We start from the raw sequence: 15,215 nt of genomic DNA on the forward strand, positions 1-15,215 counted from the left end.
AATAAAAGGCCTGGTGAAATTGTGTCTTGAGATACCCTCATTCAGGAGAGTGTGTAATACTCTCATTGCAGAAAGGCCTCAGAAGGATACTTATTTTTGTATACGTTGTGCTTTATATGTGTACTTTATATACATTGATTCCCAAGACGGAAGTCTGTGCATCTGTGGCAATACCATTGACGGTTGGCCAACCTCTTCAGGGCTCTGATCAAGCCAAGCAGAAGGGCTATGGGTCACAGCTTCATTCTTAAGGAGAAAGTGCTGCTAACAGATAAAAACATATACAGGGAATGTGCCTCCATTCCTAACAGCTTGTTTAGAATTTTGCGTCCTTGTGACGACACTTCCACCATCACCTTCCTCTCTCTGCCCATACCTTATTTTTAAAAGATGCCAAAAGCACCCTCTGTGCTTCACCTATCCATTTCCAAAGTTATGTGCATCCAATCCTGGGTATTAGAAAGGCACTTTTGCCATTTTTAACGTCTTCGTTTTTACTCTCTACTCTTTATTACCGGGTTTTCATCTTCTCTTGTTTTTCTTCTTTTTTTAAGATTGGGCATCAAATCCTGTCTAAAGGCTGACTTTTCTTTCACATTAAAGAAAAAAAAAATCCAGTTCAACAAATAAGGCCCAAGAAGGCGGCAAAGCGTCTCCCGGCCGCTGTTACCAGGCTCTGGAGTTCCCGGGCCCTTGGCGCACGGTTGGGAGTGTGTGTGCGAGCGCGTGGAGAGGGAGGCACGAGCTGGGCCTCGGAATTGGCTAGCGGGGTGACCAGGGAGCCCGCCCCCCTCCCCCGCGGGCGCTCGCACGCAGGAAGCAGCTGGCTGCGGGCCGGCCCTCGCAGCCGCACTAACATCCACACGCCTCGCAGGGCCGCCTCCCGCCCTCCCCCTTCTCCTCTCCCCGCGGCCGCGTCCACACTGCGCCGCCCGGGCGGCCCAGAGCGCGGCGCGCACGGGCACCGGCGCCGCCCCTCCCCGGGCTGCCCGCGGCCGTCCAGGCTCGCACCGGCACTTCCCCCACGGAGCCCGCCGAAACCCATTAGCCAGTACCCCGGGCCGCCCCCAGGCGCATCCCCCGGCCCAGGGCGAGGATGAGCAGGACAGGCGAGGCACAAAGTCGAAACTCAACTTTTTAAAAACACTCTTTGCGTGTGTGGGGGGGCGTGTGTGTGTGCGTGCGTGTGTGGGGGGGAGAATGAGCTGATGCCGAGGGTCCGGCCACCCCCCTTCTGCCTCCCCCTCCCCCCGCCGCGGCTGCCCTCGCACACGCGCGCGCACACGGGGCACTTGGGCCGGGTTTCCGCGCTCCGTCCCCGGGCTTGGATGGGAGTTTTCATTTCAGAAGGAGGCAGAGCCCGTGGAGCGCGCTGAAGGGCTGGAGCCCCAAGTGTCTCCTCGCCGTCGCCGGCTGCCCGCCGGCTGTCACCCGCGCAGGCTGGCCGGGGGAAGGGACCCGCGCACCGGCTTTGTTGTGGAAATCCCGGTTACCTGGTAAGTGGATGCCATAGGAACTTTGCTCGCGGGCGAGAGACAGGAAGAAACCGGCCGCTGGAGAGTGTGGGGGAGTTACGCTCAGACACAAACTAGGATTGGAAACTGTTCCACGCCGAGCTGGGGGCGTTCGCGCGGGGTCGGGATACGCTCCCCCCACCCCCAGATCCTCTGAAAGATCTGTTTACTGAGATAGATAGGAATCGATGAGGAACCAAGCTGTGCTCTTCTTGTCAGTTACCCAAGAGTGTCCAGTGTAGAGAACGGAAAGGGAATCAACAAGGTCTTAAAAGTTTCTCTAATTAGGGAAGAGTTTTTGACTTTTTTTTCTTTCTTTTAAACCTCAGGGGCGAGAGGGGCTACCGAGTCAGGGCGAGCCGCAGGACGCACGGGCATGGCTGCGCACGCCACCCAGGAGTCCTCGCCGAGGGGAAACTTAAGAAAAGTGGGAACTGATGGGGTGACGGGAGGTCTCTCCCGCGCGCACACGGGGCTGTAGGTGTCTCTTCCAGTTCCACGTGTTTGTGGGGCTCCACGAAGGCGGTTTTCCACGCTTGTGTCTCGCTCAAGCCGATATTCCCGTGGCTCCGGGAGGTCCTTGGGTCGGAGGCACGTTAGCTCGTCGCGGGGACGGTCGGGCGACCCACGTCCTCGCGGTCACAGCTGCGGCCGCCCGCGCCGCAGAAAGCGCCGGCACAGCCAGACGCGCGCGCTCCCCACCGGCTTCGTCACCTCGCGTTTACATTTTTATGGGGCCCGACGAAATGTCAGCACTGTTTGGAAAATGTCTCAGTTTCAGGGACTTTGTCCCGCGCATGGCTCCGGCCCCTGTAAGTGACCCTGTGTGTGTTTTGAAGTCGGCCGAGCTGCTCTCTGGAAAGCCTGAGTGAGCAGCCGGCGCCCTCCGAGACACACACCTTGCCCCCAGCGACACTTCCAAGTTACTCACTGGAGCTGACAAGTCACCCAGTGTCTGGAAAACTTGGCCCTGACAGATTTGTCATCCTATGGATGATTCAATTAGGTACCCGGAGGGAGACACTTTGGGAAAGGTCGTTGCTGGCTTCTCGGGTCGCGCCCTGGACTCGCTGGGGGTGGCTGGGAGGCGAGAAGTGAAAGGAGCCCCGAGGGCGCGGGAGCGGCGGGCGGGCGGGAGGGGCGCGCGGCTCGCCCCGGGCCGGCTCCGCGCCGGGCGGTCTGCGGGTCCCCGCGCGCGGGCTCCCCGCGCCGGGCCGGCGGCGGCGCCCTTTCGGTCCCGACTCGCTCGGGCCTGGGTTGCACAACAGGAAGCCCGCACGCGTTTGTGTTGTCCTGCTGAGCTCGCTGGCGGACCGGGGCGCAGGGTCTGGGGCCGAGGCGGCCGGGGACTGACCGGTCTCATCCGCGCGCCCCGCGCCCGCGCCGGGCCGCGTCGCCTCCGCTCCCGGACACGCCCCTCGCTCAGAGCCTGAGAGCCTGGGGTGCGGGCCTCGGACCCTCGAGGGCCAAGCTAGGGGGATCGGGACCCGAGAAGGGCTGCCCTTCTCCTGCCCTGCCCCACGAGCCCCTCCCTCGCCTGGCAGGTCCCCGGTACCTCTCCGGACCTCTCCAGCTCTCCTCCTGGAAGAGAGGCCCCCGCACCTCTGCTCTGCGTTCCTACCAGTCCCCACTTCCCCCCAGGTTTCCCAGAATACGTCGGCCCTCATCCCTGGAGCATCTAAACCGGGGGCAGGGGGTGGAGGTGTGGGGGGTACTTCCGAAATCGGGGTGCAGCGTCCATAGGGACTGGCCGCGCGATCGCTGCCCCCTACTACAGACGGGAGGGCTCGGAGCCCTCTCCCCACCTACTTCAGGACCCAGCATCTCCCAGACTTTGGGCCCGTGGGCCGGGAGTTCGTGAGGAGAGGGGTGTCCTGCAGCTCCCCCCAGTGGGCCAGTTCCCTTCAGGCGGTGGGCACGGAAAGGCTCCAGTCCCGCGTAGACTGCGGGAGCTAGATGGGACCTTGCTCAGCGACCACCAGCTGTTGGGGAAACCGAGACCCAGAGACTTTGCGGGGTTTTGCCCAAGGCCTGGCAGTCAGTTGTCACAGACACAGGACAAACACTAAAATTTCCCAGTCTCAGTTCGAAGCGTTTTATTGGCCTGAAGGTGAACTCGAGACAAATGCAGTCTCCTGTCCCCTCTGAAAGCCTTGATGAATCATGATTTCTGCCTTGGGTGTTAGCCAGACGTCTGTTTCCCCTTCTGTCGCGTTCCCCACTAGACCTCCCTTTTTACACTAACCTGGAAAACTTTTTCTGGTATAAAAGTGATCCGTGTGACTTTAAATCTCCCTGCCCTGCCCTGCCCTCCCCTCGCCAGGTTTGCTTCCAGTGGTGACCTGTGAAACAGGTGCAGCCTGCAAGGATTGCAGAAAAAGGCTGCAGTGAAGGTTGCTGGGGGGAAGTTTGAACCCTCTTAGAGACAGGAGTGTGTGAAATCGTGCTCTTTTGGCAACTGGGAACATGCTGAAGTGTAAGGATTGCTTTTAAATGCATGGCAGTTGTTACATGTTCTCACTAATTGTCTGTGCACCCCGATTCGCCCTAACACTACCTTTGAAAGGAAGAGTGGGGGCCATTTCTTTTCCAGTTACTTTCAAAATGCCTCTTGGTAGTTGAATCCCTTTTCTTTGTTGCTCAGAGGACTCAGCAATCCTTGAGTATGAGTAGTTAGATCTGATTGGTGCTTTTGAGGGAGCATCTTTCCTTTGACCCCTGATTAAAGCCAGGTTTCTTAATAGTAATCATTTTCTAAGTGATGGAATACTGGGGTCCGTGGGGTTACTTGGGAGGAATGATCCTTATTTTAAATAGGAAAAGCAAACTTTTTTTTTTGGATGGACTCCAGGATCCACCTAGTGGGTGCAATTCCTATTGGGCCAAAAATAGTCAGGGTGGGAGGTTAAATAATAGCAAATAAATGTTTTGTACCAGTCCCGCCTTCATTTATGTGGCAGCAAGTGGTCTTTCGGTCCTTTTAGAAGCACGCTCAGTGTTCTCAGTCTTTTTTCTCCGAGTGTTCTTTCCTGCTAGTAAATTAAATCTGAGGACATTCTTTCCACTGTTGTCCCTCTCATCTTGTAGTTATTGATCTCTGGAATGTTAATTTATAATTCTTTCATAATATACAAGAAGAGCCTCTTGAAGGAGATAATTCAGAAAGTGGCACCATGGGCACATTCTCTTTCCTGGTGAAGTCAATTTCTGTGTTTCTGGAATACTTTTATGTAGAGGGTATTATAACGAAGGTAGACATACAGGACTTAACTCTAACTTTTCACAAGTTTGATTGGCTGATCAACTCAATCAGGACTGAAAATAAAATTAAAAAATAAATAAATGGCACACAGGAAATCTGTGCAACAAAAGTGTGCTGCCTTCTTCATCCCAGGAGGTTGAGACATATAACAAAGTCTTTAAAATGACACTAAAATGAAGTTTGGTTAAAAGACGCCCAAGTTCCAAGTTTTCCTAGTTTCCCATTTACTTCAGACAGAATTGACACAAAACCCAGGTTTTTTTTTATTGAAGTAAAATAAAATATCGATACAGAAAAGCACGTATATCTTGAGCTTGATGAATTTTCACAAGCTGAACACAACTAAGTAACTAGCATCCAGGTCAGGAAATAGAACATTACCAACACCCAGAAATGTTTTTTTTATTAGTTCCTTTCAGTCACAGTGTTCCTCCCAGAGTAACCACTGCCTTAACTTCTAACAGGTATATTAATTTTACCTGTTTTTAAAATGCCTTATGTAAACAGGATAACTCAGCATGCATTCTTGGGTCTGGCTTCTTTCTCTGACATAACAACCTTTTAGTCGGGTAATTTGGACACTAATAAAACAGAAGTCCTATTTTCTGTACTAATGATGGTCTGATTAGGGAGACTGAACAGTCTATGTATATATAACATGAGTGAAACATATAGTGTGTAGCCAGCTTAGGGTGAGCAAGGACAATGCCGAGGAGCAGCTTCCACCATGACAACCCAAAGTGCATCTGGCAGTGCCTCTGTTAGGACTGACAGCCCCCACGGCAAAAGAAGTCCCTGGTCTCAGTAGTGAAATGATATTGGTTTTGTGGCTTTTAGCTAGGATTTTTCATTGTTCATGAGTATGCCAAAGCAAAAGCAAGAGTAATGCACATGCTCAGAAGAGCGGAATAGAGTTTTTATGCAGCTCTTTCCTGACAGGGAAAGGAATAGATTAGGAGGAATAGACTAGGAAATACGCAACTGTAGTTAAACTGATTCCACAAGACACAGAGCACAGGATTCATGATTGTGTGGTCATCCCTTACTTATCCTGTGTTCAGGCAATAAAGGGTAAATATAGAATACAGAGATATAAATAGATATTTACATATTTTATCTATGTAATCTTTTCAGTATAGTATAAAATAAATATGTGAACGTATAAATGTAGTATGAAAAATCTATATGTATGTTAACATGTAGCGTGAAAAATATAAATAGGTAGGTATAATATAAAACTATGTATATATATCAGTTGGTGAATGTTCAAAGATAAATTACACATAGCACTAAAGCCTTAATGAATTTAGAATTTAGACAGGAAAATAAAACACAGGCAAATAACTATAAGGCTATGTAGAAAGTTATGAATGTTAAGAGAGGTATGTAGAGTAAAACAGTTAACATGTATTGGGTCCTTCTATGCAGGCACTGTGCCAAGCAAGTCACATGTATTATGTCATTTAATAGCAGGTAGCCCGGCTGGGCGTGGCTCAGTGGTTGAGCATCAACCTAGGATCCAGGAGATCGAGGGTCGATTCCTGGTCAGGGCACATGCCCGGGTTGTGGGCTTGCAGCTGATCAATGACGACTCTCTAATCATTGATGTTTCAACTCTCTCACTCTTTCTTCCTTCCTCTCTCTGAAATCAATAAAGATACATTAAAAAAAATAGTATGTAGTGCTATGAATTAGGTACAATAGTGCAATTCTCACCATTTTACAGATCAGAGACATATTAAGACAGATTAAGAGAGGATCGGGGAAGCCAGGCCTAAGGTGAGTATTTGGTGTGGGTATAGAGGGTAAGGATCTAGATTTGGGGTAAAAAGAGGGCAAAAGTGGGGGGAAAGACCACTTAGGTGGACTCTAAGACAATTGTAGGATGAACAGAAATAAAGATCCAACCATGTTTCACTTTGGGAACAAAATCAGGGAATTTGTAAAACTGGAATCAAGAAGGCGCTAAGTAGTTGAGAGCAGACTTGAAATGAAGAAAGCTGGTGGGATCATTTTTGTCTGATGTGATCTCTTCAAGGCCAAGGACAGGAACAATGACACATTCCCTCAGGTACAGTAAGTCTTGCCTAACTGCAGGTGGGCACAAAGAGTTACAGCATCAAGTCAGACCCTGACCCAGGCTCCTTGATAAAGGGATCAGACTTTCTATATATCAGTTGTTCCTGAAGTTCTGAGACAGACCTATGAAGTTTCATTTCTAGGCCTGCTGAGTACTGTACACAAGAAGCTAAGCAGATGCCAGGGCTGCATATGAATTCTTGTTATTCTTGTGTGTGAAGAAATGGATTAATGTTTTCCCAACCTTTCCAGCATGACCAATAGATTCCACTTCTGTCTGTAACTTGACTGAGTCATTCATGTAGGGTTTTTTTTTTTTTTTTTTTTTTAATAAATATGTTGTCATGTTGGTTAAGGGCCTAGTCATTGTTGTGGACATTCATACTTCTTCAGTGATGTCACTGAACACTATTTAACTTGTATAAAACTTCTGTATACCAATAGCTAAAAATAGTTACATTGGTCACTTTTTAGCAATAACCAATTACACTAAAGGAAAGACATCACACAGTTACACATATGATAGGGATACTTTATTATACTTGGATATTTGCTTTAATGAGTGATAAATTCAATTTATTTTTAGAATCTTTCCTAGGTAGCTGTTTATTAGCCTTTTGAGAGGATTGTAATTTTTAGCTTTGCAAATAGCTATTCACATGGGCTGAGTAGTTATTTATACAAACTAAATGACAAAGAGTGTGCTTTTCATTTGCCATATTTTGCTACCTGTGTATCTCCTTGTGTGAGGATGGGTTTACTTACTTATTTTTAAAGAAAAACCTCCAGCCAGTTACTTTTCTTTTATATTTCTAAAGAAGCCTTTGTGTCTCAAACCATGGCCATGTGGTGTTCACTCTTTGCAATTCAGGTAATTAATTCAGCAGTGACATCATAGGGAATGTGTTCATTTTTCCATTTCAAATTCCTCTTCATAGTATCTGATGGTTAACTCATATTGAGAACACATTTTTGAAAACTCAGTTCTTAAAGGCAGTTATGTGCTAATTTAAACTTTTCCCCCTGTAGCATTGTAAGAGAAGTTTTATTCCAGGAAGAGTCCTCTGTCTTCTGCAACGGGGAAGATCTGAAATTGTCAGTCATTTTGATCTTGATTCTGTTGTTCAGTTGATTAAGTAATATTCATAGAACACAACTGACATGTATACTATGTAAAAGGCAAAGGGAAAGATAACAGTGGTAGGAGTGTGGCCTTATATTATTTAAACCTTATTTTTCAGAAAGCTAAAAATGTCAAACATTTAGGGCTTTTCTTCATTACAGCTATATTTTGGTATTTGTTTTACTTTGGCTGTTCAACTATGTCTATATCAGCAGCTGTTCTCGATAGGAACCTGGGCAGGCATTCTCCAAATGCTTGTATAACTGGCTTTTATGCCTTTTTGACTGTATTGCACAATCTGCATATAGGTATGCCCACCAATAAGCGAAGTAAAACAGTAATATTAAAAATGAATACATTTGATTCACATTGATAGCTTGTATTTTATTCCAGTCCTATTTAATTAATAAATTCTTTCACCATTGAATAATTCATTTCAGGACCCACCAATAGATTGCAACAATTTTGAAAAACATTACTTTAGAGAGAATACTTTGTTAAACATAGATCTAGGAACTTGTGGTCCATATTCAACTTGGACATTTCGTAGGTTGTGTTACCTGACCGGGGAGCCGAACCCGCAACCTTGGTGTGTGGGGTCGATGACCCAACCAGCTGCATTACACAGCCAGGGCCTATCTGCGTTTGTCTTAAAAATATTTTTGGTTCTAAGACATTTTCATTATGTGTGATTTCTTACAGTTGACCAGGGAAATCCCCCTCTCCCTTGTTATTTTTGGTAAGGCCACAGTTTTCTAGAACTTTCTGTACTCATTGATGAGTTAATGACTGAGGCAAAGTAAGTGAAATGCTTGTAGGTAATTACTAAAAGTAGTGACACTGAGTGAGCTTGGGGGATATGAGAGTCGCATAGATGTACTGAAGTGTGGAAAGTGGAGTCTAAGAGGGGTTACTGAACTTTTAATGTCGCCCTCCAGCAGTATTTTCCTGAAAGTTCTGAATTTCTTCTAGAATTCCAAAATTATTAGCGTTGTGTGTGAGGTTCTCAGTCCTGCTTCTGATTTTTAAGTTAGAATTGACTGACTAGAGACTAATTCCTGCGCTGGCCTTGGTCATTCCTTTCCCCCTTCTCTTCCCCTCTGCTCCTCGCCCATTCTTTCTGTCCCCCTTTCCCCTCCTGCCTTTCCTTACCTCTGTGTCCTGTCCATATTTACTAACTGTATTTTGAATAACATAGCTACTAATTTAAAAGGGCACTGCCAGATATTTTACTCTATAAATTTAGGGAATATTATTTTCATTTTTGAGAAAGTTTTATGAAATATAAAATTTTTAAAAAGTTAAAGTGTATGTATCCCTAATTAGATAGCTAAGGGTTGGAATCCACAGATTGTAAACAAGGTCAGGGCTTCTGTTGGGTGGGATCTGTAATGTTCATTATATTATCTTTTCAAGTGGTCTTTGAAAGAATGGTCTTGAATCTCTGAAGGGAACACTAATTTTTTTGCACATTTTAAATTGGTATAACTCAGAGCTGAGCCTGCTTTAGAAAAAGTCCTTTCTCTTTTTGATTTTAGCTTATTAGTAATTATGTTGCTTGAGCAATGTCTGTACATCTTACTATTCAAAATAAACATGTTAATAGTTTTAGAATCACCAACATTAGACCTTGGGAATGTCCAGATGTCTATATGGTCTATGTGTACTAGTTATCAGGTGTAACCTCCCTAAGTTTTTGCTGCACACCCCAATAATGTGGAATTATCCCAGCCCTATTTCTGTGTAACTTCTGTTCTGAAGACTGAATCTGTCGGTTTCATCGAATAAAGTTGTGAAACCACAGAAACGATCAACTATAGTTTGTCATGGGTTACTTTGCGATAATATAGCACCCTCTCTTTCAATTTAGAGAAAAGATATTGTACACATCCAATGCGTTTCCTCTATAATATCCTCCAGCTTCACAGGCTCATGTTTACACTTTCCTCTTGTTAAAATTGCAGACAAGAATAATTTTGATTTATTGGTGACATCTAATATAGCTGTGTTTATATTGTTGCCAATAAAATGACTTACACGATTGGTTTTTGTTTATACAGCCTTTTCTGAGGAGTCAGTCACCTGTGTTAGGACAAGGTACATTCTGCTTATTAAAATGAACTCCTGGTATCTAAGAACATTCAGCTTTATCTGTCCTTGATTGAATTGCAAAATGTGCTTCACACGGCAGCCGTGCATGAGAATAACTTATATTATCTATCAATAGGCTTTTCATTTCTATATTCTTCTGGCTACAAAAACTGTAACAAGAGAAGCCCGTGGGAATAGCATGGGCCTATTAATGATCAAGGCAGCGATGTTGAAATGGCAATGTTAATGAAATTACACAATCATTAGCCCAAAGGGAAAAAAATAAAAAGAATCAGTAAAAACTCTACTTTAAATGGCTTAGACATATATATAAGAAGTCAGCTCAGGTGCAGTTCGTTTGCTGACCAGTATTTTGTGCCTGATTATCAGGTTTTCTATGCAGGGTAAGAAATGCTTGTGGCATAAGGAATGGAAAATGTAACAAAGGCTAAATGTAGCCTAAGGAAATGAAATGATGTATGAAAATTAATAATTAACTGGCTCATCAGATGAATTATGACTCTAGATGAGTTTATTAATGATATTTACTAAGAAAGGGCTTTTGGCTGTAAATAGGCATTACAGAGCTCGTGTTTTTGGAATTTTCTTCAATGGGTGAGTTAACATTGCTTTTTGTTTGTTTAATCTTTTAATCCATGAGAAACAGTGCCTAGAGCCTTGGTTGGAAGACAGAGACATGCTTTTTGTATTTTGATTCAAGTCACAGGTTTCCCAGAAAACCAGTGAAATTATCAAATGGTTTTGTGCCTTAGTTTCCCTTTTTTTTTTCTCTGACTTAATTTATACCACTGTTTGCAGGAGTTTGACAGTGGTCAAAAAGGGAAGATTTATTAACTCATGTTGACTGCTGTATGAATGAATATTTTTACTGTTTGGACCAGTGGGGCATTAAAAATCTAAATGCATCAATACGTAAGATTCTTTCCTTGCTTTTTTCTTTTTCTTCTTTTTTTCTGTTCATACCCTGGGGTAGAGTAGTTGGATGGAGGACAGAGGAGAAATTAATGCTACTGGAGTACTTGATTAAGTCTTTAAATAGAAGGGTGCTCTTCTGATGGAATCCTCCTACCAGATAGGTTTTGATACTGATTACTTGTGATTTTACTTTTTGGCGAAGTGTAGGAAAATTGAATCCTAATACCCATCTTTTTAAGGTAAGTGTTGTCTTTCAGCACGTTGCTGGCATGAGAGCCTCCTACCAGCTCTTGCGTTGATGGAGTGGGTAGATAGTATTTTTGCTTCCATGTCTATCCAATTTCCTTGATTTTAGTGCCATGGGTATAAAAGCTACATATTTATCCTTGATCATAGTAAATGGGCATTTTTTATAATCTTCCTTAGATAAAGAAGAATGGAATAATTAACTCAAAGGGATAATGATTATCCTCCAGATAATTATCTGGAAGAATAGAATTTCTAGACTGTAATGATTATCACCAACTTCCTCATTTTGTGGATGAAACCTGTAAGTCCAGGGAAGATATTTTCCAGTAGAACTCAGGTATCCTGACTTCTAGTTGAGTGCCCTTTTCACTCTGACTCAATGAGGATGTGTCTTTCTTAAAAGTTAGCAGTGTATTCCTTTTTTGTTACCAAGTGGACTTAGAATTATACATGATCATATGGCCTAGCTAAAAAGTATATAAAATATTATAATATAAATAGACTAAAATTGATTTTTAAATTCTATTATCTAGCCCAGCTAGCCTGGCTCAGCGGCTGAACATCCACCTATGAACCAGGAGATTGTGGTTCGATTCCCTGTAGAGCACACGCCCAGGTTGTGGGCTTGATCCCCAGGGGGGGGATGTGCAAGAGGCAACTGATCAATGACTCTCATCATTGATGTTTCTCCCTTTCTCCCTCTTTTTCCTCTCTCTGAAATCAATAAAGACATATTTTAAAAAAAAGCCTGGTATCTAATGTTTGACAAATCTGTTGGCATGATTAATGTGAAAACATTAGGCATATTTTCACATTCAATTTATTTTATTTTTGTCTTGAGTCTGTTTTTTTTTCAGCTCACATGCCTTTGACCTATTGGTTTCCCTTTATGGTATTAATCACTTTACTTTCTGGCTGCCACTTTTTTAGTAATAAAATTTAAGTACAGTTTTGTTTTTACTTTCAACCTAAAGCTATTTAAAACAGGAGTACAGTTTATAAAAAATAAAACAAATATTCAGTCTGACAGGCAGGAATGGGTGTCTGATAATTAAGTTTTCAGTGTTTTAATTATTTTTACTTCTCACAAACTTAACCTTATTAATGATCTAGCCTAATGCTAAGTACCTAGTTGTGTTTTATCCAGATTTTTGATGATAATTTTTCCTTGTGTGTGATCTTGCTGCCAAAAATGACTCCTTTATTTTTTAAAAACTTGGAAATGGGCACAGTCTGCAAATCTGCAGACATTTGTCACTTGGACCATGGTCTTAGTGACTCATATTTCCAGTCATGTTGGATAATTCCTCATTTTTAACCAATTGCCAATACAAAGTATTTATCTTGCCTTTTTTCCCCCTTTTTGGTTGGTACTGAATAAGTGCTTTCTTCTGCAGGGTTCAGAGTGCTCGGAAAACACTATTTTATCAATGAGTAGAGACTAGATGGCTACTATAATCTGGCAAAGCATAGAGACATTAAATGATTCTTGCCCACAATCAACCAATAAATCAATAGGCCAGCTGGTAATACAGTTGAATTCTTCTAAATGGACAAAACAGAAAAGGCATTGCAATTTTTTCAATGTAAAAAAAAATCTCACAACTGGTCTGATATCAGGGTTCATTTCCTATTATCTATAAAAAAAACTTAAATGATATGTTTGTCCATTCTTGGGAACTGTAGTGAAGGGAAGAGCAAGAACAAGACCTAGGAGTGCTTCTGAGGACTAGATGGCATGGCAGTATTAAATGTGATAGACTGATAGAATTCTTAATAAAATAGAGAATTGGTAGGAATGAAGACAACACTCCAAATTTTATATTGTTAGTAATTTTTGATGTCCTTCAGCATATGGACACACATAGTCAACTTTGCAAAAGGCACAGTGAGTGCTTGACTTGAAAATTAAATATTTTTGATTTTCTAAAATGATAAAAGAAAAAAAAAAAACTTCACAAAAAGTTTGCCCTTCTTTATATCCTGTCCTTGATGATTGATGGAGCCATTCATTTGGGAGGTGAGTTGGAAATGTTTGTCTAAGACATTGAGTGGGCCATACAGAAAAAGTAGAAATCATCCAATTGAGGATATTTGGCCACTACTGCTTTATATTCAGTTCATATTTCCTCTGTTTGTTCAACTTTGGCTTCTTTCCATGACTGTCATAGTTATATAAAAGAAAACAGATTGTCACAGTGTTTTCATTCATTAGGAGTGGTGGTACTTAGTCACCTCATTAACTGTACATACATTTTGGGGGAGCTATTGATCACGGAAGAAGGATTTTTCCTAATGACGTTATTGCATACAGATGGATGGTGATGTTCTGTGGTCGTGTCAGTACCTTTGGTTCTCCTCTGCTACTTGAGAAAGGGGGTGGTGGGATTGCAGATGGAAGCTTCATGGAACTATGGTTGATGTACCATGTTGGGTGCATGATGAACATACCTTTAAAAGGGCTATTCTTTTCTCATACTTTCCACAAAGCATATTTCACAGGATCTTAATAGAAGACAAAAGTATTGTGGTGATGATTCTATTTTCGTCCTCATAACACAGAATCAGTATGGAACCAATACTCTAATGCCACTCTGAATATTTGGTATGTGGATGTATGAAGACTTTGTAAGAGTCTCAGTCCCATATTTTTATCTTTTGTGAATCTAGGGACTATGAAAAATTTGCTTTTAGAGTGAAAATCAGAGATGGTTTTAATGTCCTCTTAATCTCATTTAGAGGCCATATCTGCCATTAGTTTGTTTACTGGAACCTATGAAGCATTGTCCCTAGAGCTCATAAAGGTGATGCCTTTTGGTTTTCCAAGACTCACTGTAGCAGAAGTGAACTAGTACAGACAGATCCTCTAGGGAGCAAAATTAAGTTTCATTTTGCAAGCTGGCACCAGTCGGTTGGTTGTAGTTGCCAAGAGCACTATATTGAGAAGGGCTCAGTGGCAAACAAAACAATGCGGTGATCCATAATCCATGTCTACCATGAATGCAGGAGGGGAGAGTGCCTGCCAGTGAACCATGTATTTGATGACCCTGCTCTACATAAAAGGCCCTTTGCTAAGAGTGCTTCTTTTCTTCCTGAGGTGAAAGCTACACAGGTTGAAAACTCACTGTAACCTATTTTCCATTTTACTTTTAAAAATGCCTGCATTTATTTTTTTAAACAGGCTAAAAACCCACACCATGGATAACTTATTGGACTTTGCCTGAAAGGAGTCATTAGTGCCATTGGATATTTGACCATCTTGGCCACAGGTTTTTTCAGAATGAATGGAAGGTCATGCAGCATGAATCTCCACCGGATATCAGGAACCCCACAGGGGCCTGGGATGGTCAGTGGCCAGCACATTCCTCCCATCCGAGCCCACTCGGGGACTCCTGGCCCCTCGTCCTGTGGCAGCACACCAAGCCCTGGTATTGGAAGCCTTGCTAACAGTCTCCATCTCAAGATGCCCTCAGGAGGAGGGATGGTTCCTCAGAGCAACATGGCTGAGAGCCCCATCCATCTGCCAGCCTTGAGCCCCAGGAGACAAGTGCTCGCCAATGGGAAGTCACTATTCCAGGTCACCCAGGCCGGAGGCATGTCAGGGCCACACACTTTAAAGCCAAAGCAGCAGGAGTTTGGAAGTCTTTTTCCTCCAAATCCTGGGAAAGGTAGGATTGTCTTTCTGGGATCTTTTAAAAGTGGAAAGTACTTTTGTTTCCCCCCTAGTCTCTTCTCCCAGAAAAATCCTATGGAAAAGTACACGATTCAATGTCAGGGTCAGAATTGATGGTCTCATAATGATATGTAGCTTGCCTGGGAAGAGGGAGGGATATGCACATGTGTATGAGGACTGGGAGGCCACAGGAGTGTGACATTTCATGGAACTGAACTGTGAAACAGAGTGGAAAGGAAGACAGAAAGATCAGCAATGGGGAGGTAGGATGGTGGGAGTGGTGAAAGG

General features: G+C 43.6%; 1 protein-coding gene across 1 annotated transcript in view; it reads left to right on the plus strand.

The window, feature by feature from the left end:
* The first annotated feature begins 1,033 nt into the window (after positions 1–1,033).
* GLIS3 (GLIS family zinc finger 3) overlaps positions 1,034–15,215 on the plus strand; it is a 409,424-nt gene continuing 395,242 nt past the window's right edge. Inside the window, exons 1-2 of the mRNA XM_087822681.1 lie at positions 1,034–1,496; positions 14,436–14,922. Of these exons, the coding sequence (XP_087678807.1) occupies positions 14,535–14,922 (388 nt within the window). The 5' untranslated portion in view covers positions 1,034–1,496; positions 14,436–14,534. The remainder of the gene's footprint in view (positions 1,497–14,435; positions 14,923–15,215) is intronic.

This window comes from Miniopterus natalensis, chromosome 12 (assembly GCF_054644295.1).
Source record: "Miniopterus natalensis isolate mMinNat1 chromosome 12, mMinNat1.hap1, whole genome shotgun sequence".
NCBI classification, from domain to species: domain Eukaryota; kingdom Metazoa; phylum Chordata; class Mammalia; order Chiroptera; family Miniopteridae; genus Miniopterus; species Miniopterus natalensis.